This window comes from Ornithorhynchus anatinus, chromosome 17 (assembly GCF_004115215.2).
Source record: "Ornithorhynchus anatinus isolate Pmale09 chromosome 17, mOrnAna1.pri.v4, whole genome shotgun sequence".
NCBI lineage: Eukaryota > Metazoa > Chordata > Mammalia > Monotremata > Ornithorhynchidae > Ornithorhynchus > Ornithorhynchus anatinus.
Window position 1 is genome coordinate 20,706,279 of NC_041744.1, and position 27,356 is coordinate 20,733,634.

A 27,356-nucleotide genomic window follows, 5' to 3' on the forward strand; every position below is an offset into this window, starting at 1 on the left:
GTAAAGTTTCTGACTTGTATTAAGTTTCTCCAACCTCGTCCTTGAGTGTTTTTTTTTTCCCACAGTCCCTTGTTTGGTTCGCTTCTAACTTGCCCGTGATTTGACTTCAGCTCAGGCTCACGTGACTTGACAAATTCTCCGTTTCTGTCATCGTCTTGGTGGCCTAGAACCGGAGTGAAAGTGACGTTAAAACCAAAGTTAAATTGTTGAGGACATGGTTGGGCATAGGACTTCTTGTCAGAGGGCACTTGTATCCCTAAACGATCGTGTGTGGAGCTTACGGATGTAGTCTGTGGCTGTAGTGAACGCCTTCTCCCCATCATCACATCGTTCTAACCGTGACAAAGGCTTGATCCACGTGTCTTTGATGGGACAGTAAAGCCTTTGGTAAACTCGGGGACCATTCAGTACCACTGCAGGTATCATGTCCTGCCATTTTTTCGGTATCTAACTCTCCTGTCGTGATTGGCCCTGGATGTTGTAAATTGATATGTCCATATCATTTCTTCAGAGATTGTGTTCTCCTAGGTTCTATTCATGGTTTAGATTGTGAGCCAGTCCCCCCGTCACCACCCCCCCGTAAAAAAACAAAAAAAAAGCAGAGACTGTGTCTAATTCCCACCTGTATTTTTCTCCCATTACAGTGTTCTGCACCCTCTGAGTGCTAACTATGTATTAGTACTATTAATACTTAGCCCTGGGGAAGTTTAGCAACCTTTTGAAAAGAATTTTATAATGCAGCATTTAATAGGGAAAATGCCGAGAAAGATTGACTGAAAGAGTGCTGGGCAGCGGCAGTGAAGTGGAAAATGGGCATTTGTGTGGTTAATTGGTTCTCCTTGGGTTCTGATCCTAGCTCCGCCACTTCCCTGCTGGGTGACCTTGGATAAGTCGCTTAACTCCCCTGTGCCTCAGTTCCCTCATCTGTAAAATGGGAATTTGATACCTCTTCTCCCTCCCACTTTGACGGTGAGCCCCATGTGGGGCCTGATTATCTGGTATCTACCATGCCTTTGGGTGGCCAGGAGCCTGCCAAATTCACCTGCTCGGCAGATAGCTGTGAACTCCTGGTTGCGTCAGTAGCCCACAGATCAGCCTGGGGGACGGCATTCAGAAATGAACCGACTCTTCGCGGACAAGGAAGTTGGGCACCGTATGGGAAATGACAAATGCAGCATCCCAGAAAAGGCTTAACTTTATTTGCACTTGCTGTGAAAGGAATTGTCAGTAGTACATAAGTTTTGGGGGGTTTTTGGTATTTTTTTTTTTAATCTACTACCCCAACATGTTTGGCTCACAAATCTCACCGTCAGTCGCATCATCTTTGACCCAGACGGGTGGCTCAGGTGCAGTTGTGAGCCTATTCACTTGCTTGTCCCAGCGGGAACCCAACCTGCAGGAACGAGTTAGTGCGACTGCCATTGTGCAAACCATTAGCACGAAAGATCAGTCCCTTTGAACAGCCCCCCCGGCCCGAAGACTCAGGGCCGAGGCCTGTTTCTCTTTCTCAAAGGGAGTTGCCATCGGTTGAGATTACCTAGGATTACCCAGCCCTTAGAACAGTGTTAAGTAAGTGCTTAACAAATACTATTTATCAAATGGGGAGAGAGAGAGAAAAAATATGAATATGACACACCCATTCTGTTTAGGGAAGCTTCATGGACGAGATGTTGTTTGAGGTGAGCTTTAAGAGTGCCTATGTATTTTTCCAAGGGAGGATGTGGTAAATTCCTCCAGACTGTGAGCTCGCTGTGAACAGGGATTGTCACTCTTTATTGCCGTATTGCACTTTCCCAAGCACTTAGTACAGTGCCCTGCACCCAGGAAGCGCCCGATAAATACGATTGAATGAATGAATAAGTTGAGAGTCAGGAGGAAAAAATGGCAAGGTCATTTATTTTGGTTATGTCTTTCTCCCCCTCTAGACCGTGAGCTTGCTGGGGGCAGGGGATGTATCTGGTCATTGTTAGATTGCAATAATAATTATAGTATTTGTTAAACGCTTACTAAGTGCCGGGCACGGTTCTGAGCACTGGGGTGGATACAAGCACATGGGGTCGGACACAGTCCCTGTCCCACGTGGGGCTCACAGTCGCCATTTTACAGAAGAGGTAACTGAGGCACAGAGAAGTAAAGTGACTTGCCCAACATCACCCAGCAGATGAGCGGCAGAACCGGGATTAGAACCCATGACCTTCTGACTCCCAGCCCTCCATCCACTACACGACTGTCCTCTCCCAAGCGTTTACTGCCGTGCTTTGCACGCCATAAGCCCCAGGTAAATATGAGTGGAGGAATGAATGAAGTGGTTTCCTTGTTTAAAGCAGTGGAAAAAATGTGAAATAAGAAGGGTGGGTGAGTTTTCCGGCGCGATGCTGCAGGGCCTCTGGGGGAATTGGATAAAGGAAGTAACTTAGTCAAAACAATGGATTTTCTCTCTAAGAAAAAATGTGCAGTAGTTTCTAAGCCAGTTAGAGTCATCACAGAATATTGCCCTCAATGGACTGTTGATATTTAATAATCACCTCTACTTCAGGCGAGTGTTCAGTTCCCCCCGCAAATGAGGTGTTCAAAGCCCTAGCTTCAGTTAAGCTTTCATGAGCCACTATTGTCTTCTGAACCCCTGTAGCTTAGGTAGGACCCTGGCAGTTGTTTTTAGAAAACAAATGGTGATGGAGCTAGTTTTTGTTCCTGTAACTCAGTAACATGTCACTTTAAGCAGCTCGTGGACAAGAGTCACATCGGAATATCGCTAACATTAGTTTTCAGAGTTAACCGTTTTCAAATTGCAGGTACCGTCCTCTCTCACTTAAACCAGCGTTTTCCCTATAGGACATCTGGCCCGTTGAGCGGTCGTATTCCCTATTGCCCTATAACACGGCAAATGTATATTGATTGCTTGTAGGAACTAAGAGAAATCCATAGCAAGCAACAACTCCAGAAACAGAAGAACTTAGAAGCTGAAAGATTGAAACAGAAAGAGCAAGAGAAAAAGACAGTAGAATTAGAGAAGCAGAAAGAAGACGTCCAAAGGTAAGTGGGATCGGTTTATTTCAGTCTGGCCCGAAAGCGGATTAAAGGGTTTATTCCTTTCTCCTAGTCTGGAAATAATCACAACGTCAGAAAGAGAGATCCTTCGGTCTTTCCTTTAGAACTGTGTGTGTGTTTCCCCACCCAAGCACCTCCAGAGTTTTACATGATTTCCAGGGCTTTCCAGTAGCATTGCTATGTAGATTTGGGAATCATACAAGGAAATTGGGGCGGTCGGGGTGCTCATTTGCATCCCAATAACCAAAATGCGTTTCCAGTTCACAGCTTTTTAATAAGAGCGCCGCTCAGGAGATCTGGGAATGAATCAAAGGATCTGGGCAAGGTTTTCGGCACAGAGTGTTTCTACAGCGAGACTGACGCATCGTGTCACTCCGTTCACAAGCTCTTTTTCTCCCCGCTTTTTTTCCCTGTACCCAGTGTAAAGTTGAATAGAAAAGGGGGAGAAAATCGCCACTGCTGCTTAGAGTGCAAACAGATTCACACACACACACACAGACTTTTTATTTATTTGTCCATTTATTTTTTCCCAAAAGAATCTGTGCCACATTACTGTCCACTTTGAGTCCATTTCTGAGTAAAGATCAAGCGCAGAACATGTCATTTTAGACCTGTCGGACACTTAATTCCAATCAGCGAGGTACTCGTTCTGCAATTTTTGCTCCAGGTTTGAAATAAGCATAAAGTCTTAGTATCTCAGGGCATACCAGAGTGGGGAGTGGTGCTTCCTCGTTCAACAGGAGGATGGAAGGCTTGAGAGGAAGAAATTGACTCAAGTCATGTGGCTTCTTTGGACCTCAGTTGAGACAGTAAGAGAAATTCATTCTTTACGGTGTGGCGTGTAGTAGTTGAATACCTGACTATGAATCAGGAATACTAGGGAGCCGGAATTTTTCTCATCTCCTCCTCGGTCTTATAAAAACTGCTTCCCCTCCTATTCCCTAATTCCTAGTGAACTGTATATGGAGATAACCAGTCATAACCATTACACTCATAGTCAGTTTTTATATTTTTGCCACTCAAGTTGTAAATACCTTTGTTTGTCTCACCCGTCAGAGAATGAACGTGCTGTGAATCCGTGTTACTTCTTTCTTCTGTATTTCCCTAGCATCTAGTACAGTGCACTGCACCAAGTAGGTGCTCAGTAAATGCAAGTCTTACTGCTGGTATTCATTCAAAGTATGTATTTTATTCTTTTCTAAAGTAAGAGCTTGGTGAGCTACTGAGCTGATCTTTCCCATCCCTGCTAAGCAGGGTAAGGAAAGGTCTGAAGCGAGGTTTCTTTGGGTGATGCCTGGGGTAAAACGTTTTGGGGGATTTTGTTTTCTTTCATAGATTAGTAGATGTACATCCACAACTGATTTGCCTCTAAGCACTTGCATCATGTAGGGAAGCCATCTATACAATTAGAATCTCTGAATATCCTGAAATGAAATGTCCGTGCGTTTGTGAGGCCACAATTTGAATGTATCCCCTTCTCCTGTAAGAGTCTTCTAGCCACCATTCTTTCTGAACAAAAACCTTGTGACATAAAATTATATCTCTCTGGCTAGGAGACTGTAAAAAAATGTCGGTTGTGAAACTCGGAGTGGAAGTTGGACCCGCCTAAAGTTTGGGAAATGTTTAGCATAAGTTTTTCCTTTTTCTTATGCCCATTTGGCAATTACCTTCAACAAGAAGAATGTTTTGGTAATAAAGGAGAAAACAACTTTAGGCTTTCCCACTCTCTGAACTCCAGATTAAATAAAGCCATCATTATTCTCAGGTCTCAGATTGAATCAACTGCCGCATTTACTGAGAATTTCAGCCTGAACTTTCAGTTGCTAAAAACCCGGCTGCATCTAATAATAATACAATGGTCTATTGTGCCATCTTACTCCTGCCCCTACATTTTCCCTCTCCTTCTGCAGTTAAAGATCTGTTCCTTTCGAATTGAAAAGCGTCTTGCTCCCTTTTTCTCGCAGTCTTCTAAAGTGGGTCGGAACTCCGTTCTTTAAGTTTGTTCTTGCGTAGCACAGTGAGGGAAGAAACCATGCAAGATGTTTAATCTCCTCGCACCTTGGAGTGTAGAAATAAACCCGCAGTTCAGACAGGATTAGAACTCAGAGCTCTTGAGTGGGCTGTTTAAGGGTTAAAGATAATCACTCCACCCTATTAGGAGGTTGAGTTCCCCTCAGGCCTGAACATCTGGGACATAAAAGAGCAGTGGATTGCCCTGGATTCCTAGTTGGTAAATTCCTCGAGGACCCGGTTGGCCTCTACTTACTCTTTTGGATCCTGCCAGGTGCTCGGTCTAGTGCTCCGCACACAGCAGATGCTCAGCAAACACTATCAGTTACTTGCTTTTTGTTTTCGTTTTGCCCCGCCATTCGATCGTTCGTTCATTCGGTCGTAATGAAATTGGAACGTTTTCTCGGACAGGCGAGCGCACGAGAGAGAGAAACCGTGGCCGGACCGGGCGCAGCAGGACGAAGACTACCACCGGCCTAAAAAGCCACACGAGGAGGAGAGGCTAAAGAGGGAAGAAGCGGCCAAGAAGAAAGACACGGAGGAGAAAGGTGCACAAGAGATGCAGGAGAAACTCAGTCAACTTTTTAAGCCGCATCCGGAACCAGCTAAACCAGCAGTTCAAGCCCCGTGGTCCAGTGCAGGTATATGTGTGGCCTAGTGGAAAGAGCGCAGGCCCGGGAGTAGGAGGACCTGGGTTCTAACTGTGGCTCCACCACTTGTCTTCTGGGTGACATTGGGCAAGTCCATTCAGTCATTCAGTCGTATTTATTGAGCACTTACTGGATGCAGAACACTGTACTGAGTGCTTGGAAAGTACAATTCGGCAATGGATAGAGACAATCGCTACCCAAGAGCGGGCTCACAGTCTAGGAGGGGGAGGCAGACAACAAAACCAAACAAGTGACAGGCATCAATAGCATCAAAATAGATAAAAAGGTAGAATTTACTTTTCTGTTCCACAGAAAAATGGGGATTCAGTACCTGTTCTCCCTCCTACTTATTCTGTGAGCCCCATGTGGGACCTGATTCAAGGGAAGCAGCGTGGCGGAGTGGCTAGAGCACGGGCCTGGGAGGCAGAAGGTCATAGGTTCTATTCCCGGCTCTGCCACTTGTCTGCTGCATGACCTTGGGTCAGCCACTTCTCTGGGCCGCAGTTACCTCATCTGTAAAATGGAGATTGAGACCGTGAGCCCACGTCGGGCGGGCACCGTGTCCAACCCGATTTGCTTGAATCCACCCCAGCAGTTCGTACAGTGCCCAGAACATAGTAAGCACTTAAAAAATACCACAGGCGTCAGCGTTATCATTGAACCAGTGGCTGCCATCGAAAGTCACATCTCCAGTTCTCACCATCAAAATTTGACAACTCTGCTGTTCTTTCTGGGCTGCAGAGCTAATCTCTTTAAGAACGTGCCGTAGTCTTCCTCGCTTTTGCTAGTTTCGGGGCATTGCTAAGTTTGATTTGGAAAGATCATTTAGAGGCGAAGGAACGAAAGAATGATGCTTCACCAAGCCTCCCTCGCGGGGCTGTTTCAGTTGAATCTCCCCCGGTGCTTACCACAGTGTTCGGTGCACAGTGCACATCAAATACCACTTTTTCTGTCAATCGCAGTCTTGATACCTTCCCGAACCATCCCTGGAAGAACAACCAGCCACTACTCCTCGTGCGTTCTCCTTCTCCCAGCTCACACTGCCATTTTCAGTCTCTTGTGGAGTTGGTTCTCCCCACGGATTGATAGGCGATACACAATGCATCCGGCCTGAATTGGTGACAACTCATCCCCGTTGAGGTCGACCAGTCGGCCGATGGTATTTATTGAGCGCTTACTACAGACAGGGCCTTGTACTAAGCGCTAGGGAGCGTACGATACAATGGAATGGGCGGACAAGCACCTTGCCTACAAGGAGCTTACAGTCTAAAGCGGGGAACAGGAATTAAAATAAAATACGGATATGTACGTAAGTGCTATAGGGCAGAGGCCGGGGGTGATTATCAAATGATGGACCCTTTTATCTGTATTTCAAAGCCTTGTACCTGTTTGCGGGCTTTTATTTGTGAAAAGAAGCCAAATTAGTACGGCTTCCTGGGAAAGATTAAGTGAATGATCAGGCAGTATACTGTTGGACTGAATCTAGCAAGCGATCACCGCAGGAATGGTTTTAAAGACAGTGTAAATTATTAGAGATTTGCAAAATAGTCTCCCCGACCAAGTAGAATAGTCAGAATGCCCCCGAGATTTGTGCCTTTACCATCTCCTCATGCAGTCTGGTAGAGTTGAGCTCGTACACTACAAATTTTCGGGAAAATACCCTCCCCTCATTCAGTCATGACCGCTGTTTCAATAGATCAGTTGTATTCTCCCAGACACGAAGTTCAGTGTTGGGCACACAGTAAGCACTCTGTTTTGATTAATTAGTCTGAGAGGAAAATGAAGGATTCAGAAGCCTGGAGAAGAAACGATCCCTTTTAATAATGCCATCTCGATCGATCAGTGACATTTATTGAGCAAGTACTGCGGGCAGAGTCCTGTGCAAAGCGCCTAGGGGAGTGCATTCAATTTGGCAGAGGGGATCCCTACCCTCAAGAAGCTTGTGGTCCAACAGGGGAGGCAGGCTCCAAAATGATTTGCAAATCAGAGGGAGAAAGCAAAGAGATTTGTAGATGAATCAGTGCCTTAAATAATAAGATATTTAGGATGGTTACCAAAATTTTGAGATGCAGAATATAAATTCCCAGGCTGGAGTTGATATCTGGGACTCTCAAGAAAAGGGGAGGCATAGGAAGAAGTTAATAATTTAGCCAATAATCTGTTTAGTGTGGGGTCTTTGTGCTTAATAAATGCCAAATGGGATATTAGTATTTCAGTTGCGGTTAAGGGAGATTGGAAGGAGGACTTCAGCTCAGGCTATTTACGGGGGAGTTAATACTTGGTTCAAAGTGGTGTTTTCTCTCTGTCCTTTTTCTCTTCTTCAACAGAAAAGGGCCCGCTTACTATTTCCACACAGGAGGATGTGAAGGTAGTGTATTACCGAGCGTTGTACCCTTTCGAGGCCAGGAGCCATGATGAAATCACGATTCAGCCTGGAGATATAGTCATGGTAAGAGAGAGCACAGCAGAAGCTAATTGAGAATATCTGTTCTCTCTTCTGTTCCTTTCACAATTTTACTCAAGGGAAGTTACAGCACGAAAGGTGTGTGATTGAGGGTAACAGGCGGAGAGTTTGAAGTGCAGGCCTTACCGCTCATGTTCTTTTCTAACTGAAGAAAAAATGAGGTTCTTACACCATTTAAATCGTCGCTTTTAAGCAGCTTCTCTAGAGAGATTATATTCCCCTTCGAGAGTTCAAGCGTAGCCCTAGGAAACTCCCCGGTCCCCCACTCCCTTTGATTGCCAAGGTAAAGTCAGGGACTTTTTTTTTTTAATGGTATTTGTTAAGCACTTACTGTGTGCCAAGCACTGTACTAAGCTCTGGGGTTGATACAAGCTCATCACGTTGGACACGCTCCGTGTTTCACCCGGGCCTCATGGACTTGATCCTCATTTTACAAATGAGGTAACGGAGGCACAGAGAAGTTAAGTGACTGGCCGAAGGCCACACATCAGATGAAGAGTAGAGGAGCCGGGATTAGAACCCAGGTCCTTCTGACTCCCAGGCCCGTGTTCTGTCCACTAGGCCTCGCTGCTTCTCTCTTGTAGGACTCGGACCTAAAAGTGAGTTCCAATTTGTTAAAAAAAAAAAAAAATCCCTGAACTATCCGCATGCAAGAGCGCATACGTGACTCTAGGTGTGATGAAACCAGAGACAGAACACTAAGCTGGATGGACTGTGGATCTAGCCCAGTATGGCACTGCTCGCGTTCCTATGAGCATGTGTATAAGATGAAAATTATGAGATGGTACAGTAGGGTAGACACATTTCGTCTTACAGCTGCCCACTGAAGCTCGCGAGAAAGTTGGGAATCCAAAATGCAGGCGATGGACCAAAGTTCAATCTCTGACAATATCCATTGCCCTTAGGGGTCTGAGCCCTCTCTTGTGGATTTTCCCATTTTTTCAGTAAATGTGACTGGGACCCATTTTAAATAAGACCCGTTCAGTGGCTGACAGTTTGATTCGTGTTCCATTTTTGAAGTCTCTCTTTAAAAAACCAAATCACGAAGGGTCTATAGAGAGTTTCTAAGAAGGAATGTTGCTTTGTGAAATTTGGAACAATACCGCAATCAAGGGGAATAATTGGCCGACCTCCCTTATTTATTTCATTACGTGATCTTAAAAATTTCAAATCTCACCTCTATTTTGGAAGAAGAAAAAATCGCCCCCAAATCAGATTCGTGATGACATGAAACGGTTTTCTTCCGACATAGACCGTAGATCAGCTCGACTCATTGGGCAAAACTTAGAATTATTGGTAAGATTCATTTATGTCTGTGAAACCTATTGTAATTTTGCCTTACTTTCAAATCTTTGCTTTCCTGGTGGAGGTAAAAGGGGTCTGGGTAAGTCCTGAATAATTGTCAGGAAGTCTACATCTTCTTAAATGTATTTTTTATTCATTTAACTCGTGCAAGTAAACATATCTTTGTTTTGTGGGTTGGCAACAAAAATATGTTTCTGAGTTTTGTCGACGGAGAAATTTGTATATATATATATATATATCTATATTTTTTAAGTAAAAAGTGTCAATCCATTGAACTGTGTCCAAAGAATGTGTTTGCTAGAGACATTAAGGGCTGGTTTTAGGGGGCGAAGAGAAAAAAATAAACTGCGTATATTAGTTCCAGATGGAAAGTGCTCTTTGCGGCCCCAGCATGCAATGAAATGTGGAATACACCAGCATCTCATTGGCTGATTGTGTAAGAGCAAGCTCTTCCTAGTCTCCATCAGGAAGAGTGTGTGAAATGACCACGATGCCCCTTCTTTTGTGTTTCCTTGCTTTCTGTGTTTCTGTCTCTCTCAAAGAGACTGTCGATGTCTTCATTTAAAATCAGTTCTTCCCTTTCTCGGTAAATGTCAGTTTTCCAGTCTGTTTACTTTTTTGTTTCATAAAGCGGAACTGAATCGAGATGTGACATAAAGAAAAATGTCTGAAATCGTGCTTTCCGAGTAGGGCATCCAAGCAGTTTTTGCTTAGCACAGTGAGTGGTGACTGCCTCAAAATCCTGGAAAACCTACAGCCCCGTGTTCGGTTCCAGAATTTTCTGCGGTTTCCATTTTGCACAGAAATTGGCCCCATTTAGCACGGTTACCCAGAGGGGAAGTAGTGGTGTGTTGCGCAAATCCTTTCAAGTGACTTCTGCCGAGTTGGAAAATTGGCCCTTTCCCCTAGGGAGTCTGTTGTGGGACAGATCACCCCGTTGTCTCCAAATGAGGAGGAGATCTCCGCAATCCACCTCACTTGTGGATGAGATTCAGAGATTGGAATACCCTGGCCCCAGGATCTCCCCCTTCCCAGCCCAGTCCGGATGGGCCCGCGGCCCACCCGGGAGACGTTTCCGAGCCCACCCATCACGCTGACCGACCCAGTGCCTAGTGGCACCCGCAACCTAAATAACACACGTTCCAGAAACATTTCACATTCCGCGGGAGATCCAGTTGCTGACAGAGGTTGTGATTTCAGCAGCAGAAATAGCTTGTTGAGTGGTATGGGGGGGAGGGTGACAGTGCAGGAAGGTCATGGAGATAACTGTGGCTTTTATTAAGCCCTTGAAAGATACGCGAGTTCTTGGGTAGATAAAAAGATATCAGGTGGTTCCCATTAGTGGCTCGCAGCCTTCCTAGCCCCATTTAACAGATGAGGAAGCTGAAGCCAAGAGAGGTTACATGCTTACCCAAAGTCAGGCAGAAGGCCCATCCCGGGCTCTTTCCACTAAGCCGCACTGCCTCCCCCACATCTATTAGATGTGGTGACGTTCTTCTAGTTTAGCAGTGGAGATTGTTCAGGATGACCTCCAAGAGGTCTTCCCCGACTAAGCCCTCATTTCCTCTTCTGCCACTCCTGCTCTGCCTCGTACATGGATTTGCACTCTTTATTCACCCCTCCCTCAGCTCCCCAGCACTGATGTACCATAATCTATTGTATTTATATTATTGTCTCTATCTCTAGAATGTAAGCTCGCTGTGGGCAGGGAATGGGTCTACCAACTCCATTCTGTTGTACATCTCTCAGAGTTCAGTACAGTGCTCTGCACACTGGAAGGGCTTAGTAAATGCAGTTGATCGATTGATAGATTGAAGACTCCTGCTGGGAACACATTTCATTCTTCGGATGGGAGATAGGGGAAGTTCTGAGCAGGGCTGCGTGACCCTTTTTTTGAAAGGGGTGTCGGTCCTTGGCTTTCTATAGTTTTTTGTGGCTTTTTTTATTAAGTTACAGTTGCTTCTCTGGGATTCTCCTCACATACCCACCACTTTGGGGAAAATCCCCCTTAAGCAAGTTCACCTGTATAGGACACAGAGGTCCACATTCCCTCCTTTGGCATTTATTAAGCCCTTGAAAGATATGCAGAGCTCTTGGGTAGATATTCACCAATTCTCAGTGTGAAACTACTAACCAAAGCAGATGAAAAACTTGTCCAGTCCAATCTTCAAGTAACAGAAACCACACATTTCACCAAAGCCGAAGGAGAACAGGTTACCACAGGGAGATAGACTTCTGCCTTTTAGCATGCTCTGTCCCCAGTGAGTTTGGATAAAACAACCAGGTTGATGGATGGGAGCGTCCTCAGCTGAAATTCAGACAGTGTCAAAGCCATTAATAAACTGAACTTTCTTTGCATTCCGGACTGTTCAATGGGAAGGATTTCTTAACTTGAAGCGTCCCTTCAATGGGCGTGAAAGTTCTGTTGTTTTATTCTCATTTCAGCATAGTGAAGTCCCCATGAATGTAATATCCACCCGTCCCCTCCCCCCCCCGCCGCCCCCTTGGGAGGCATGGTTTGGTAGAGTAATTTAGCACTCCCTAATTTTTCATAAAACATTCTCCCGTCCTTGCTTTGGGTTCTTGGTCCATATCCAAGAACCCAAGCGTTTTTCCATTACCGCTTTGGGTCAGGCTCTAGTGCTTCCTTTAGGAGGAATCAGAGGTGCTGGCATTGACTTGAACTTTCAGACCCCTGAGTACGTTGGATACATTTCAAAGCAAATGAAATGCGGTAGCCACTAATGCTCGATCGTGGAAAAAGCATAAACACTATTATCCGGTCTGTTCACCCTGACCGTCATTAAGTGGACCTGGGAAATACCTGGTTGTAGAAATAAGGAAGGACAAGAGATGGTTGTTGACAGTGAGTCAGTTGTTGAGACACGTTAATCCTTTTGCTTTAAATTTTGTCCACTGCCTGTGGACTTGGCTAAACCCAGACCAGTGATGAACTTTGCTTTGTTGTGCAAGGCAGCTGGGTGATTATTTGCTGTATTTTAAACCCTTCCCACCTGCTCAGGTTGGGCTTGAAAAGGGCGAACGATATGTACGAACTGGAATAGAATTCCATCAAAATTGCTCCTAAATCCCTTGCTTAGTGAGAAATCGGGATTGACTTCAACTCCCCGTGTAAAGCAGAGCCTTGGAAATGGGCCTTGAGAGCCACCTCTCAGAAGCTAAAACCAGACTCAAGAATGCAGAACTTCCCAGAAAGGCAGGAAAACTCAGGGCCACCAGCTTGGTTCCTCCATTTGGATGTTCTCTTGGCTCCGTGGTGGACATTTGGAGAAATTTCAGTTCCCCTTGATTCCTACGGAAAAGCCATTTGGGAAATGCAAGATCCAAGCCAGACTTAAAAACCAACCATCCCGAATATCACATTGTTTCCAAGGGCCCTCGGTTGGAATATTTGGGATCTGATGCTTGGCATCAGATTAGACATGAATTTTCCCCTGGTTCAGACTTCTTGTCTCCAGTCAGCTGGAGAAATATGTGGTTTCTGTTACTTGAAGATCGCACTGGACAAGTTTTTCATTTGCTTTGGTTAGTAATTTCACACTGAGAACATTTGATAGGGGGAAAAGATGTCCAATTTTCCAGCGTGGTTGAGGTTTGAAAGCATTCTATTTTCTCCTTGATACTCCAGTGAAAGAATAAGATTGGCTCTCTATTGCCGACAACTCATTGTTTCCGTGATTGAGAAAGAGAATATCAGCAAATAATGGGGTGCTCAGCGTCAACTTCAGAGTCAGCCTTCAATCTGTAGTAATGATTGAATGCCTCCCGTGTTTTGAGCATTTAGGAGAATAAAGTAGATTAAGATAAATCCCCTATGGATCTTCTCTTTTTAAAAAAAGAATTTATGCTAAGTGTGTACTATGTGCCAGAAACTGTACTAAGTGCTGGGGTGGATACAAGATAATTGAGTTGGACACAATCCCTGTCCCACCCAGGGATCACAATATCAATACCCGTTTTACAAATGAGGTAACCGAGGCACAGAGAGGTTCAACGACTTGCTCAAGGTCACACATCAAATAAGCGGTGGAAAAGGGGATTAAGCAGCGTCGCCTGGTGGATCGGGCACGAGTCTGGGATTCTGAAGGAGCTGGGTTCTGACCCCGTCTCTGCCACTTGTCCGCTGTGTGGGCGAGCCACTTCACTGCTCTGTGCCTCAGTTGTAAAGTGGGGATTAAGATTGGGATTCCCAAATGGGACAGGGTCCGTGTCCAACTGAATTTGCTTGTATCCACCCCAGCGCCTAGAACGGTGCCCGGGACGTCGTAAGCATTTAAAAAGTGCTGCAATCGTTATGATTATTATTAGGTCCTCTGATTTCCAGGCTTGGGCTCTTTCCAGCAGCCGCGCTGCCTCTCTGCTTTCTTGATGTCAGACTGCTGAGGAAGGAGAGTTGAGAAGTGCATTCATTAGTTGCCACGCCTTCTCCCAAGTATACCCTGGGGCATGCGGACAAAATCCACCCACATTGGCAAAGGGAAAGTTTGTAATACGTTAATTGATTTTTGTGAGCCAAGGAGGAACCAGCCTAAGGCACCTTCCAGCAACCGGTACATGCCTGCTCTCCTGCTCTTCCAGGTCTTTCCTAGAAGGAGGGTGTGGATTTGGAACAGAGGAGCAAATCGTTACATTTTAAAAGGAGTGTGGAAACACCGCTAGAAGGGAGCCTCCCCTCTAGCCCCCTTCTTTGGAATTTCTATGGGACCTTGGTGGTTACTCCCAGAGAAAGGACGCCCTCGCCCTCACACCACCACTGCTCTGGGGAGGGAATGAAATTGAAACTGCTTCCCCCCAAATGGGGTTCAGTTGACTAAATAACTTGTGACAGCTTAAGCCAGCAGAAAATAAGATGAGGGTATATGTTTCGATGCTCTTTTATTGATTTACTGCCCTTTAAAACATAGTCATTCCTTCCCTCCTTTTGTAGTTCATAGCTCCTCCCTATCAAAACGTACCAATAATTCATTAGTGGTATTTAAACTTTTAATATGTGATGTGCACTGTGTTAAGCACCAGGGATAATGCAGGATAATCAGGTCTGACACAAACCCCCATACCACAGTTTTTGTTTTTATTTTCTTAAACGGCCCAAGGGGTAAAAGTCAATGCTCAGTGGACCTCAAGCTGGATCTCCTCTGAAGGTTCCTCTGGAAGCAGCCTCTTAATCCTTGGTATTTCTGGTGCGCTTACTCTCTGCAGAGCACTCTGCCAAGGGTTTGTTAAACGACTCTCTTTTTCAAAACACCCTTAGCAATTCCAGCTGAATGTCTTGGGGCTGGCAACACGTTACCCTTCTTGGATCCAGGGCTTTTTTCCCTATAATCAATGAATCCGTGGAATAGGTTGAACACCTACAGTGTTCGGTGTTCTAAACTTGGGCAAGTTCAAGAGATTGTAAATCAATTTCCAGTCCCGCCTAGCTCGGTCAATAGGGCAGGAGATTCTTCATCAAAGTGTCGCGGACTCCAGCCCCACGATGGGCAACTCAAGCAGCGTGGCCTAGTGGAAAGAGCCCGGGCTTGGGAGTCAGAGGTCATGAGTTCAAATCCCGACTCAGCCGCTTGTCAGCTGTGTGACTTTGGGCAAGTCACTTCACTTCTCTGGGCCTCAGTTCCCTCATCTGTAAAATGGGGATGAAGACTGTGAGCCCCACGTGGGACAACCTGATCACCTTGTATCCTCTCCAGCGCTTAGAAAAGTGCTTTGCACATAGCGCTTAACAAATAATAATAATAATAATAATAATGTTGGTATTTGTTAAGCGCTTACTATGTGCCGAGCACTGTTCTAAGCGCTGGGGTAGACATAGGGGAATCAGGTTGTCCCACGTGGGGCTCACAGTCTTAATCCCCATTTTACAGATGAGGGAACTGAGGCACAGAGAAGTTAAGTGACTTGCCCAGAGTCACACGGCCGACAAGTGGCAGAGCTGGGATTCGAACTCATAAGCCCTGACTCCAAAGCCCGTGCTCTTTCCACTGAGCCACGCTGCTTCTCTAATGCCATCATCATTATTATTATTATTAGTGGAAAGAGCCAGAACCTAGGTTCTAATCCGGTTCTGCCATTTGCCCGCTGGGTGACGTTGAACAAATGGCTTAACTTCTCTGTGGCCCAGTTACCTCATCTGTAAAATGAGAATTAAGACTGTGAGTCCGATTTATCTGATTTACCTTGTACCTACCTCAGTGCTTAGTACAGAACCTGGCACATAGTAAACACTTGACAAATTCCATTAAAAAAAAACGCAAAAAACAACAAAAAAGTCAACTTCCTGGGCCAAATTTTTTAGAGGAGGGAGCTGGTGAGGAAAAAAGTGAAGAGTAAGACTTGTCTAAAATGATAATTATTACTATTATTATTATTGTTGTTATAGGTAGAGATAGTACTGATAGTACTTAGAGAAGCAGCATGGCGTAGTGGATAGAGCCTGGGCCTGGGAGTCAGAAGGTCATGGGTTCTAATCTCGCCTCCACCACTTGTCTGCTGTGGACTTTGGGCAAAATCACTTCACTTCTCTGGGCCTCGGTTTCCTCATCTGTAAAATGAGGATTGAGACTGTGAGCCCCACGGGGAACAAGGACTGTGTCCAACTCGATTTGCTTGTATTCACCCCAGCGCTTAGTATAGTGCCTGGCACATAGTAAGCGCTTTACCAATATCACAATTATTAGTAGTAGTAGTAGTAGCAGGAACGGGGTAACACTCTAACAGTCCTGCTCCCCCAACTCTTAAGGTAGGAAAAGACATTTACTCAGCACCTGACATAAGCTTTTCACGTCCCCCATTCACGAGGGTAAAGGAGCATTGCTCCTCTGTGTTCCTATTGAGAAAAATGTCCTGGTTAAAAGATAGAAAATCATGCAGATTTGTAGGCTCTGCTTAGGGTGTTCAGAGTAAAGTCGATAGGTGATTTTTTATGTTTTGATCAATGTACACTTGGAACCAGAATATCACAATGGAGTGTCCACTCGAGGGAAAAAGTAGGATTTGGTTTGCAGCAGGAGTGGGTTCATATCCAGGTAAGCTTCCCTCTTTATCAGTTGTCAAACTCTGTTTCTTCCCCGCAGGTGGATGAAAGCCAAACCGGAGAACCTGGCTGGCTTGGCGGGGAGTTGAAGGGAAAGACGGGATGGTTTCCCGCCAACTATGCCGAGAGGATCCCTGAAAGCGAAGTTCCAGCACCGAGCAAACCTGCCGCGGACCCCCCTCCCGCTCCCGCCGCTCTGCGGGAAACTCCCACTCCCGTGGCCCCCGCCTCGTCCGATTCGTCCACGGCCTCCAACAACTGGGCCGACTTCAGTTCCACGTACGTATGGCGGTCACCGTCCGACGGGCGGGGAGATCCCGCCTTCCCCACCGGTCTCGCCATTCCACCAACTTCCAGGGATGTAGGAGAACGAGTCAAGAGCAGAAACTGATAGGTTTCCGGGCCGGCTTCACACTGTTGGGACAACAGGGTCGGGCACGCAGTGGGCGTTCACTGTCCCTGACTGCTTTCTGTCACTGACGCCGTTCACTTGAGCTCTCTCTGATGTCTAACTCAAGCTTATTCATCTCTGCGAGAAAGAAGCGTTCTTTAACCTCTTTGGTTCAGAGACCTGTCGAAATTAAAATTGTCATTTGGTCCTGGGAAGAGCTCCTCTTACTCTGCCTTCTCACTGAAGTCAGCACTTCGATTCTCCCCCTAAGCCCGCGGCACTTATGTGTATAGCCTTATATTCGACTATCTCCCCTATCCGTCATCTATGTCTCGGTTCCCCCGAAGACCTTAAGCTGTTTGTGGGCGGGGATTGTGTCTACCCACTCCGTTGTACTTTCCCAAGCACTTAGTACAGTGCTCTGAACAGAGTAAGCTCTCAGTAAGTACTCGTGATTGATAGCATTTATTCAAAGCCGCCTCCCTCGTCGGCTGAACTGTTTTCGATTTTTAAACGTGAGTGGATCTCGATGTGCATCTAAAATGAGTTGCAAAACTTTCCCGTCAAGCTGGCCACCTTTGCCCATTGCGCGTGTTGGCAAATTGGAATGGAGGGATGCTTGCTTGCTAGCTCGTCCTCCCCTCTCAGCCCGGATTAGTGGTACTGGAACACTTTTAGAAGGCAGAGGATTGAAATGGTAATACGTACGGTTGAGCATCGGAGTTTCCATTAGAGTTCCATGCCTCAGATTTTAGGGATTGGCTAAATCTTCACCACCGATATGCACATGAACATATTAGCCTTCTTAAAATGTTGTGTTTTATCACAGAGACAGTATGGTAGTTAAGAGAATCCATCTTCTAGCCCGAAATGTATTCCGTTTTCTCTTGTTCTTGGCCAAGAAGCCTGTTGATAAATGTTTTCTTAGGCCGTTGGGGCTCATTTATGGCTTTTCAAGTAAGTGGTCCAGTTGTGCTTTTCTTCTTAAAAGGTAGTCACACTGCCTTCCCCATTTGTAAGACCTCTTTTAAGCGGTCAAAATGCCAGAGTATGAGAAGAGCCAAATTAGAATTTACTTACAGGGTTTATAGCACCGTGGCCTAGTGGGTAGAACATGGGCCTGGGAGTCAGTGTTGGTGACCTAACTCGTGACCTCTAGTCCTGGCTCCACCACGGGTCTGCTGGGTGACCCTGGGCGGGTCACTTCCCTTCTCTGGGCCTCATCTGTAAAATGAGGATTAAGAATGCGAGCCTTTTGTGGGACAGTGGCTGTGTCAAACCTAGCTAACTTGTATCTACCCCAGCGCTTAGAACAGTGCTTGGCACATAGTAAGTGCTTAAGTAGAAGAAGGAGCATGGAGTTCTGGATAGAGCAGAAGGTCATGAGTTCTAATGTTGGCTCTTCCACTTGTCTGCTGGGTGAACTCGGATAAGTCACTTCACTTCTCGATGTCTCAGTTGCCTCATCTGTAACATGGGGATTGAGACTGCAAGCCCCATGCGGGACAGGGACTGTGTCCAACCCAGTTTGCTTGTATACACCCCCAGTGCTTAGTACAGTGCTTGGCACATAGTAAGAGCTTAACATATGCCATAACTATCATTTATTATTCGCTTTGTAAACCACCAGTTCCAAGAAAACTGAGCCAGTCCTGAATTGCTAATGAAACTTTTTGAACAATTTCCTTTTCGACCACACAGATTCAAACACTGCAACCTGAGAAGCCCATTCTCCATTTTCACGTGAGCTGAATTCATCTTAAACCCTAACCAGCAGGGGTTGGTCTTTCTGTTTCGGTCACCAACCCTGACTGCCGATCAGAAATGCAGCCATGTTCAGTAGCAGCTGAATTTTGAAAAGCTACAACGTGGTTTCAGTGTTTGCATCTTGAAATACGGACAAGATGGACAGAAAACTGGTCGTCTTTGTTGCTCTCCTTGTGCAGTTTGGGGGTTGCTCCTGCAGTTGATGGTTAGAAAGCCAAAGGAGTCTAAACAAGATTGAAGCTGTTTTTATGACGCATTCCATCTTGCCGATACGTAGACAGAAATACTTGAACCTTTCGGGCAGCATTCCCCTTTAACTCAACACTCAGTGCTCCCCACCAAATCAGTAACTTCAATATGAAGTAGATGCCGTAAAAACAGGTGGAATGATCAGTTTGGTCAGAGAAATAGTAAGTACAAGAATCAGTGAGATGCCGGGAGATAAAAAAAAATATTCTAAGGTTAATATTAGTACCTGTATTGTGTTCGATTCTATATTACACAGCCTGAGCATTAACAGATCCTCTTTTCGCCTCTTCTGTCATCTCCATTTCCCCCTTCCTCACTCCTGTTTCTTGTCAAAGTGTGTATCCATCCACTGTCGAAAATGTTCAAGAATAGATGCACTTGTAGCCCACAAGGATCTTAGAGTTTTGTAGGAAAGATGACAGGCGAACCACAAGTGATAAGCATGAATATTTACATCTAACATGGCAATACTGAACTGAGGGGATAGAGTGGATGGGCTGAATTGGGGAAAGCTTCTTGGAGCTGTGACAGTAAGGAGGGAGGATTGAGGTGTGGCGGACACTAAAGGGGAAACTTCCATGAATACATCTGAGCTTGAGCAAAGGTTAATTTTGACTGGTGGCAAAGTGCTTGAGTTTTCTGACTCATTTTACCTAACCATTCAATCAGTAGTCTTTGAGAACCCACTGGGTGCAGGGCACTCTTCTAAACGCTCGGGCAAGTCCAGTAGAGTTAGTAGAAGCCACCCTCAAAAGAGCTGACAGTCCAAAAGTTGGTAACTGACCTACTAGCTCTATTTCATATCATTTTACCTAAGCAATCAATCAGTAGACTTTGAGAACCCACTGCGTGCAGGGCACTCTTCTAAACACTCGGGCAAGTCCATTAGAGTTAGTAGAAACCACCCTCAGAGGAGCTGAGAGTCTAAAAGTTGCGATCTGATCTATTAGCTCTATTTCATAAAGAGGATCTGAGCTCCGCAGTGATTTGTCCGTGCCAAAGCATTTCTTTTCTTGTCTGTCTTTCCCCCTTCCAGGTGGCCGAGCAACACTAATGAGAAAGCGGAGACTGACCACTGGGATGCCTGGGCAGCCCAGCCCTCCCTCACAGTGCCAAATACCGGGCAGCTGAGACAGAGATCGGCCTTTACCCCAGCCACCGTCACGGGCTCCTCGCCCTCTCCTGTCCTGGGCCAGGTAAATGGGCACCGGCTGTCGGTTCGAGTGAGTGATGCCTTCTGGAACCCATCTGGCATCCTGAAAGCTGCCAGCCCACTGCCTCCAACCTGCTGTGGATGCTTTAAAATACAACCATGGCAACACCCTTGAGGCTCCTACTTTAGTCCCTGTTTGACAGAAGAGGTGACTAAGGCCCAGGGAAGTGAAGTGTCTTGCCCAGGGTCACAGAGCAGACATATGACAGAGTTCGGGGTAGAACCCAGGTCCTTCTGACACCCGGGCTCGATCCACCAAGCCACTCGCTCTTCGGTTTCTTCCGAAGGGCTGAGAAAGGGCTTCGTTCTAGACTGTAAACGTGTCCTTGACTGAAATATGCCTTTCCGTTCCTCCGTGAAAGGGTGAAAAGGTGGAGGGGCTCCAGGCCCAAGCTCTGTATCCTTGGCGGGCCAAAAAGGACAACCATCTCAACTTCAACAAAAACGATGTCATCACGGTCCTGGAGCAGCAAGACATGTGGTGGTTTGGAGAAGTTCAAGGCCAGAAGGGTTGGTTTCCAAAGTCTTACGTGAAGCTCATTTCGGGTCCCATAAGGAAATCCACAAGGTATCGTTGTTTGCCTCTGTTTGATAAAAGGGAAAAACAACAGCCTGGTGCTAAATTCTCTCTTGGGCGATATAGCTTTCATTTTAAAATAATAAAACGTTTGATGCTTTCTATTAGGTGTTTTCTATGTGTCGAGTGCTGGGGTAGATGCAAGATAATCAGATGAGACCCGAGTCCTGCCCCCAAAATGGACACACCCTCTAAGGGGGAGGGAGAATAGGCATTTTATTCCCCTTTCATATGTGAGGAGCCCAGGGGCCAGACAAATGACTGGCTGAAGGCTTCCCAAATGGCTGAGCCAGGTTTGCAGACTCTGAGGCCATGCTCATCCCACTAGACCACACTCCCTCTCGGTGTCTGGCATCAGATCATGAAAAAGAGGAGGGAGGAAAGGATGAAAAAATTTCCAAGAATTCACTCTCACATTCACTCTCCAGACAGAGCGCAGCCTCAGTTCCCCAGGGGGCAATTAATTAAGGCTAGTAATAATGATAATAATTATAACCGTGGTGTTTAAGAGTTCACTGTGTGTCCAACACTGCCAGGTACAGAAAGAAAATGTGGACTAGCAGAATGAGCATGGAACTTGGGGGTGGGGAGGGGTCGTCCCAGACCCGTGCTCTTAGACCTGGCTCTGCGAGTCCTCTGCTGTGACACTTTGAGCCAAGCTGAGGATGATATGGTATAAGCCTATACAAGGAACTCATCTGAGCCCCAGTTTTACAGATGAGGAAACTGAGGCACAGAGAAGTCAAGTAACTCACCCTAGTCACACAGCAGGCAACGGGGTAGAACCTCGATCAGTGCCCAGCTTTTTGCCCATGCTCTTTCCATTAACTCTCAGGGCTCAACAGGGCAAAACTATCACAGAAACTGATGCCCATCTTCAATTTGGTTAAACTACGACAACCTCGTGCTGTCATGGATTTTTCTGAACCACCAACGAAGCTCTTGGGGGAATATAATCTAGTGTAGTAGACATAATCCCTACCCTCGAGGAGCTTGCAGTCTAATTAATTAACGATGGTATTGGTTGAGTGCTTACTATGTGTCGAACACTGTACTAAGTGCTAGAGTTAGATTCAGTCTCCTCAGGTTGGACACAGTCCCGGTCCCACGTGGGGCTCAAAGTCTTAATCCCCATTTTACAGATGTGGTAACTGAGGCCCAGATACTAAAGACGGCAGATTTGCTTCTTTTACGCAGGTGGGGTGGCTTTCTAGATGACTTGTTTGGATTCCCCCCTTCGCCGGATGAAATTCTTACTTGATTGTACTGTCTCCTCCAGCATGGATTCAGGTTCTTCAGAAAGCCCCGCTAGTCTAAAGAGGGTGTCATCACCAGCTTCCAAACTTCCCGTACCAGGGGAAGGTAAGGCATCAAGTCATACTCTACTTGATTAATGTTATTTAACTCATCTGAGGTCGTTTAGATTCTACTTTAACCCATAAGACATTGGTTCACCGAGAAAAGTAATAATAATGATGATGATGATGGCCTTTGTTAAGCGCTTACTATGTGCCAAGCAGTGTTCTAAGCGCTGTGGGGGGGAGGATCCAAGGTAATCAGGTTGTCCCACGTAGAGCTCACAGTCTTAATCCCCATTTGACAGATGAGGCACAGGGAAATGAAGGGACTTGCCCAAAGTCACCCAGCTGACAAGTGGCGAAGTTAGAATTCGAACCCATGACCTCTGACTCCCAAGCCCGGGCTCTTTCCACCGAGCCATGCTGCTTTAGTTGCACTTGTGCTCACAGAGCTCCTACTGGGCGAGTCCTCTAAGTGCTTATTGAACTAAATGCTCAGTGGAAATTTAAAAAAGTCTAGATAACGTAATGATGATACTATTAACTATGGTATTTAAGCATTTACTGTGTGTTAGACACTGTTCTGAGCGCTGGGGTGGATGCAAGCAAACCAGGTTGGACACGGTCCCTGTCCTGCGTGGGGCTCAAAGTCTCAATCCCCATTTTAAGGATAAAGTAACCGAGGCACAGAGAAGTGAAGTGACTCGCCCGAGGTCACGCAGCGGACGAGTGGCGGAGTCAGGATTAGAACCCTCGACCTTCTGACTCCCAGGCCCTTGCTCTATCTACTACGCCATGCGGCGCTATCGAGTGCTCCTTACATGCCAAATCCTGAGCTGGCGGTCAGAATTGATATAAGTGGATGGAATCGGACACAGTATAAGTCCCAGGAGTCTTATCCCCGCTTGACGGATGATGAAAATGGGGCCCAGAGAGATCAAATGACTTGCCCAGGATCACACGTCCGTGGGGGGCAGTGGCTGATCTGGGACTCGAACCCGGGTTTCCTGCCGAGCGGTCCCGTGCTCAGCGTGTGTTTGTATGTGTGTGTGTGCGCGGGAATGATCAGATTGAGTCGTCGTGTTCATTGATTCCAAATGAGGTAGAGGTCAGGTGTTTTCCGCGGAAGGTCAGAGAGAGCTGAGGCTTCAAACGTACCCCCAGAAAGGTCTCCTGTAGATTTCGGGTTTATAGTGAAGAAGAAGAATGGCATATTGTCATTTGATCGATGCTCTGATTGACTCTAGAATGCTTCTGACAGTTCACTGCTCTGACAGGCAGATCCATTCCACTCTTAAATGCCGTCGGGGGAGACATCGAAGCGACCCATTTCAGGCACCCAACTACATATTCTAGTCAGTTGGGAATGCAGTTAAAATCTCCCCACGCCATCCCAAGCTCGGGATTCCCCCGGGCCTGGCGAATTTCAGAGCCGGCCGATTTTCAGAACCATTCTCGACCCTTTCGTCCCTGCCACTGAATCTCTCCATTCAGCCAGGATCCACAATGCTTCAGCTACTCGAGGGCTTTTGTGAATTGGACTCAGCTCTCTCAGTTCTAAGAAAGGAATTTTTTTTTAAGGTTCAGTTGCCAGCTTTTTGTAAGGTTCCTCATACAGCTGGCCGTGATTTAGAAGATCCAGAAAATAAAACTCCGTAAAAGCCAGTTGGAATGAAATCTGAGGACAAGAAAACTCATATCGGAAAAGTCACTCCTGAGGAAAGGAAATTGCCCGGCCGAAGGATTGAGAATCGGAGTTTGCTGGCATTTTTTTCAGTGGTATTTGTTAAGCGCTTATTACGTGCCAGGAACTGAAGCAGTGTGGCACAGTGGATGGAGCACGGTCCCAGAGGTCAGAAAGTCATGGGTTCTAATCTCAGCTCCACAGTCGCCTGCTGTGTGACCTTGGGCAAGTCACTTTGCTACTCTTTGCTTCTCTGTGCCTCAGTTACCTCATCTGTAAAATGGGGATTGAGTCTGTGAGCTCCACATGGGACAAGGGAGTGTGTCCAACCCGATTTGCTTGTAGTACGAATACCATAATTATTATTATTATCATCATTATTATTATTATTAACAAGCACCAGGATAGTTACAAAATTATTGGGTTGGACACAGGCCCTGTCCCACATAGGACTCATAGTCTCCATCCCCGTTTTCCAGATGCGATAACTGACACACAGAAAAGTCAAATGACTTGCTCGAGATGAGGCAGCGGACAGTTGGCAGAGCTGGGATTAGAACCCAGGTCTTCTGACTCCCAGGCTCTTGCTCTTTCCACTAGACCACGCTGCTTCTCGTTGGAAATTTTCCTTGTGCCGTGGGGTGACTGCGGGCGGGGAGAGGGTTGTCTTCCCCTCGCAGCTCAGGAATCCCTCCCCTCCCACCCCACATTTCCCCGGCCAATCGCTAACTGGCCTCAGACACGTATATAACCCAGGTTTAAAGACAGATAGGAAGTGAAGACCCTGTTCTAATCCAGGCTCCTCCGCTTGTCTTCCGGGTGACCCTGGGCAAGTCATTCAACTTCTCTGTGCTTCGGTCACCTCATCTGGAAAATGGAGATTAAGACCGAGCCGCACGTGAGCCGTTGTCTGTCCCCAACCTGATTATCTCGTAACTATCCCAGCACTCAATATGGTGCCTGGCGCCATAGTAAGCGCTTAGCAAATACCATTGGAGAAAAAAAATAGCAGCACCTCTTTAGGAAGAAATCTCCACGTGACACAGTTGTCATATTACTATCCTCTGTGTTTGAAACATCACACTGGAGCTGTGCTACTGGTCACCTCTCCTTATCACTCTCACTCTGCCAGCTCTACTTAATCAAAGAAGAGAGGCCTCATTTCAGGCACCACCTAAATTCAGAAATCTCTCCTTCAGGCAGAAGAAACTGCCTCTCAAATTTCGAACACCAGACAGCGTTCACGTTCTTACAGAATTTCATTTTGAATAACGTACAACAGGAAAATAGGATTAATCAGCAGCCATCAGCCTCCTTCCTACTTGTCCAAAAAGGCTTGATTTACTTCTGGGGTGGAGTAGATATTGTTTTGAAGCATCAGTCCACTTGTTTATCCCTTGAATGCTCAGTAGATGATTGTGTTTCAACAAGACAGTGTATATTCTTCAGTTTGGGTTCTGATTTTTTTTTTGAGCCATCTGCTGAGCAGGAAGTAGGAGGATGGGCTTTTTCCTCCAGTGCTCGAATAATGAAAGAATCCATTGTTTAGGATCCTTGCAGGGTGAACTCCGACCACAGATCTTTCCAGCTCTGGCATTTGGAAAATGTAAATATCAGTTCCATAAAGCCAGTTGAGGTTATGAAGCCCGATGTTACATGTTAGGATGGTTATTCAGGGATGCTAGTTAAAATGCAGGCTTTGCTTCCCAAGTCCTAGTTTCTTTCTTGGAAGGCAATTTACTGGAATCCAGCGACTGTTTCCCTGTCCCCGCTTTCCCTCACCTATTTTGCACTGGGAAAACAGCCCAGGGGGGTTGACTAGTCCACCACGGCTCGGTGAACAGCACCACTAAACTTTGGGGTCTTTTGAGAACTAGGATGACTGTAGATGCCTGGCAGTCGTGCCCCCATGTTTGGTTTAAGGCTGGAGCGATTCTGGGGGAATCCAAGCTGGTTCTTTACTCCCTCCTCCCCTTCCCCCAGAGATGCAGTTTGACCAGGAATGCCCCAGGACTGGGAGATCCTGGGGCTGTTTTTGTTCATTTTTTTACCAGCAGAATACTACAATTCTCCACGGGAGAAAACTGTGTTATTGTAACGATACATTCAGAAGCCGTGACGATTCAGTGTGCGGTAGGGGTCTTCTGTGATAAGATCGGGTCCTATCTGTTCATCGATTAGTTCCTGCAGAGCCGTTAAAGGATTTCTGTTGAAATTCCATTTTGTCTTCCCATATCTTGACATTTGCCCCTCCAGAATTTATCGCCATGTACACCTACGAAAGCTCCGAACAGGGAGATTTAACCTTTCAGCAAGGGGACGTGATCTTGGTCACAAAGAAAGATGGCGACTGGTGGACAGGAACAGCGGGTGACAAATCCGGAGTCTTCCCTTCTAACTACGTGCGGCTCAAGGATTCCGAGGTAATCAACCTAATCCCCTTTCCTGGCCTTTTGAAGTGATGGGAGCTTCTCCCTTTGGGGGCTAGAGGGAAAGAGGGTCATAAAGCCTTATTTTGGGTGTCACTTGAAAAGGAAAACAACTAAAGTGTTACAGAGAGGAAGTCAAACGCCCAAGGACCTAGATCCACATATGTGCAACCTCTCCAGGAGTCAAGATCCAAAAATATGCTTTGGGCATTTGACTCACCAAATCTGAATATGGTCTGTTGTAATTGAACAGTTTGCTTTTGTGCCCTCCATATAATCACTTAGTGATGTGGGAATCGTTATGGTACATTGTAATGAGACGAATATCTCTTTTAGATGCTAGTGTTGAAGTCCTTGGAGTAATCGGTCTTTTCCTGAGGATGGTGTTCAGAAGCCAGTTTTGATCTAATGGCAATAGTAATTTGGTATTCAGGTCACCCAGGTCAGTTTGTGAAAAGCACAGACCGCTGTCACAAGTGCCAGGGGTGGAAAATCTTTTAATGTCCACTTTCCTGGACACAGTAAAGAAAGGTTTTTGACTCAGTATTGGCGCTTAGCTGACTACTCCACCTCTGTTTAAAGCGTTTCTGGGTTTAGATACAAAACGGTCCTCCAGGAACTGGAAAAGAGTTTTTGCATAGACCAGGAAGGTAGGTGGCTGCGTCATCTGCTTCTCTCTAATACTTTATTAATCCTGATCTTTTTCATCAAGCCAACAGATGATGATGTCGTCTTCCACTGAGGGTGACGGGTGAGCCTCAGTCGTGAGATTTCACTACTGAGGACTTGTGCATGGGAAGTGATAGTGAATATAGTGGTTTATGTATTGACACTTGGACTGTCTAGCCCCTGCTGGTCATGTTTCACCTGGTGACCACAGAGTCGAGAGCGAATACATAAGCAAGGATCTGACAAAATCAAACAAAAGGCTGATGCAAACCTTTTCTTGAGGATAAGAGGGTTTGGGTGCAAAAAAAAATAAAAATCACAAGACATTAAAATCTCTGGGCCGATGCAAACCTTGTCAGAGAAGTTTGTTTACATTCTATCTTGAAATCGGCTACGAAGTTTTTCTAAAAAATCATTAAGCTAGTGGTGTTAGTTCCATGGAATATGTCTGACTTGCTCATTGAGTTGCATGAAGACCTGTTTTTGTTCAAAAGTCAGGCTGGGCCCTAACTTTTTTTTTTTTTTTTTAAACTGTTGACTCAGAAACAAAA

At 46.0% G+C, this 27,356-nt stretch overlaps 1 protein-coding gene across 6 annotated transcripts in view; it reads left to right on the forward strand.

Annotated features, from left to right (window-relative positions):
- The window catches only part of ITSN1 (intersectin 1), a 133,549-nt gene that overhangs the window by 72,977 nt on the left and 33,216 nt on the right, over nucleotides 1-27,356 (forward strand). For 5 of the 6 annotated variants that reach the window (XM_029082331.2, XM_029082336.2, XM_029082337.2 and 2 more), the window contains 9 exons: nucleotides 2,906-3,033; nucleotides 5,470-5,699; nucleotides 8,036-8,157; nucleotides 9,542-9,556; nucleotides 16,569-16,807; nucleotides 19,972-20,131; nucleotides 20,511-20,716; nucleotides 22,005-22,087; nucleotides 25,964-26,130. In XM_029082331.2, coding sequence (XP_028938164.1) covers nucleotides 2,906-3,033; nucleotides 5,470-5,699; nucleotides 8,036-8,157; nucleotides 9,542-9,556; nucleotides 16,569-16,807; nucleotides 19,972-20,131; nucleotides 20,511-20,716; nucleotides 22,005-22,087; nucleotides 25,964-26,130 — 1,350 coding nt within the window. The remainder of the gene's footprint in view (nucleotides 1-2,905; nucleotides 3,034-5,469; nucleotides 5,700-8,035; nucleotides 8,158-9,541; nucleotides 9,557-16,568; nucleotides 16,808-19,971; nucleotides 20,132-20,510; nucleotides 20,717-22,004; nucleotides 22,088-25,963; nucleotides 26,131-27,356) is intronic. The other variant, XM_029082335.2, reaches the window with a different exon arrangement.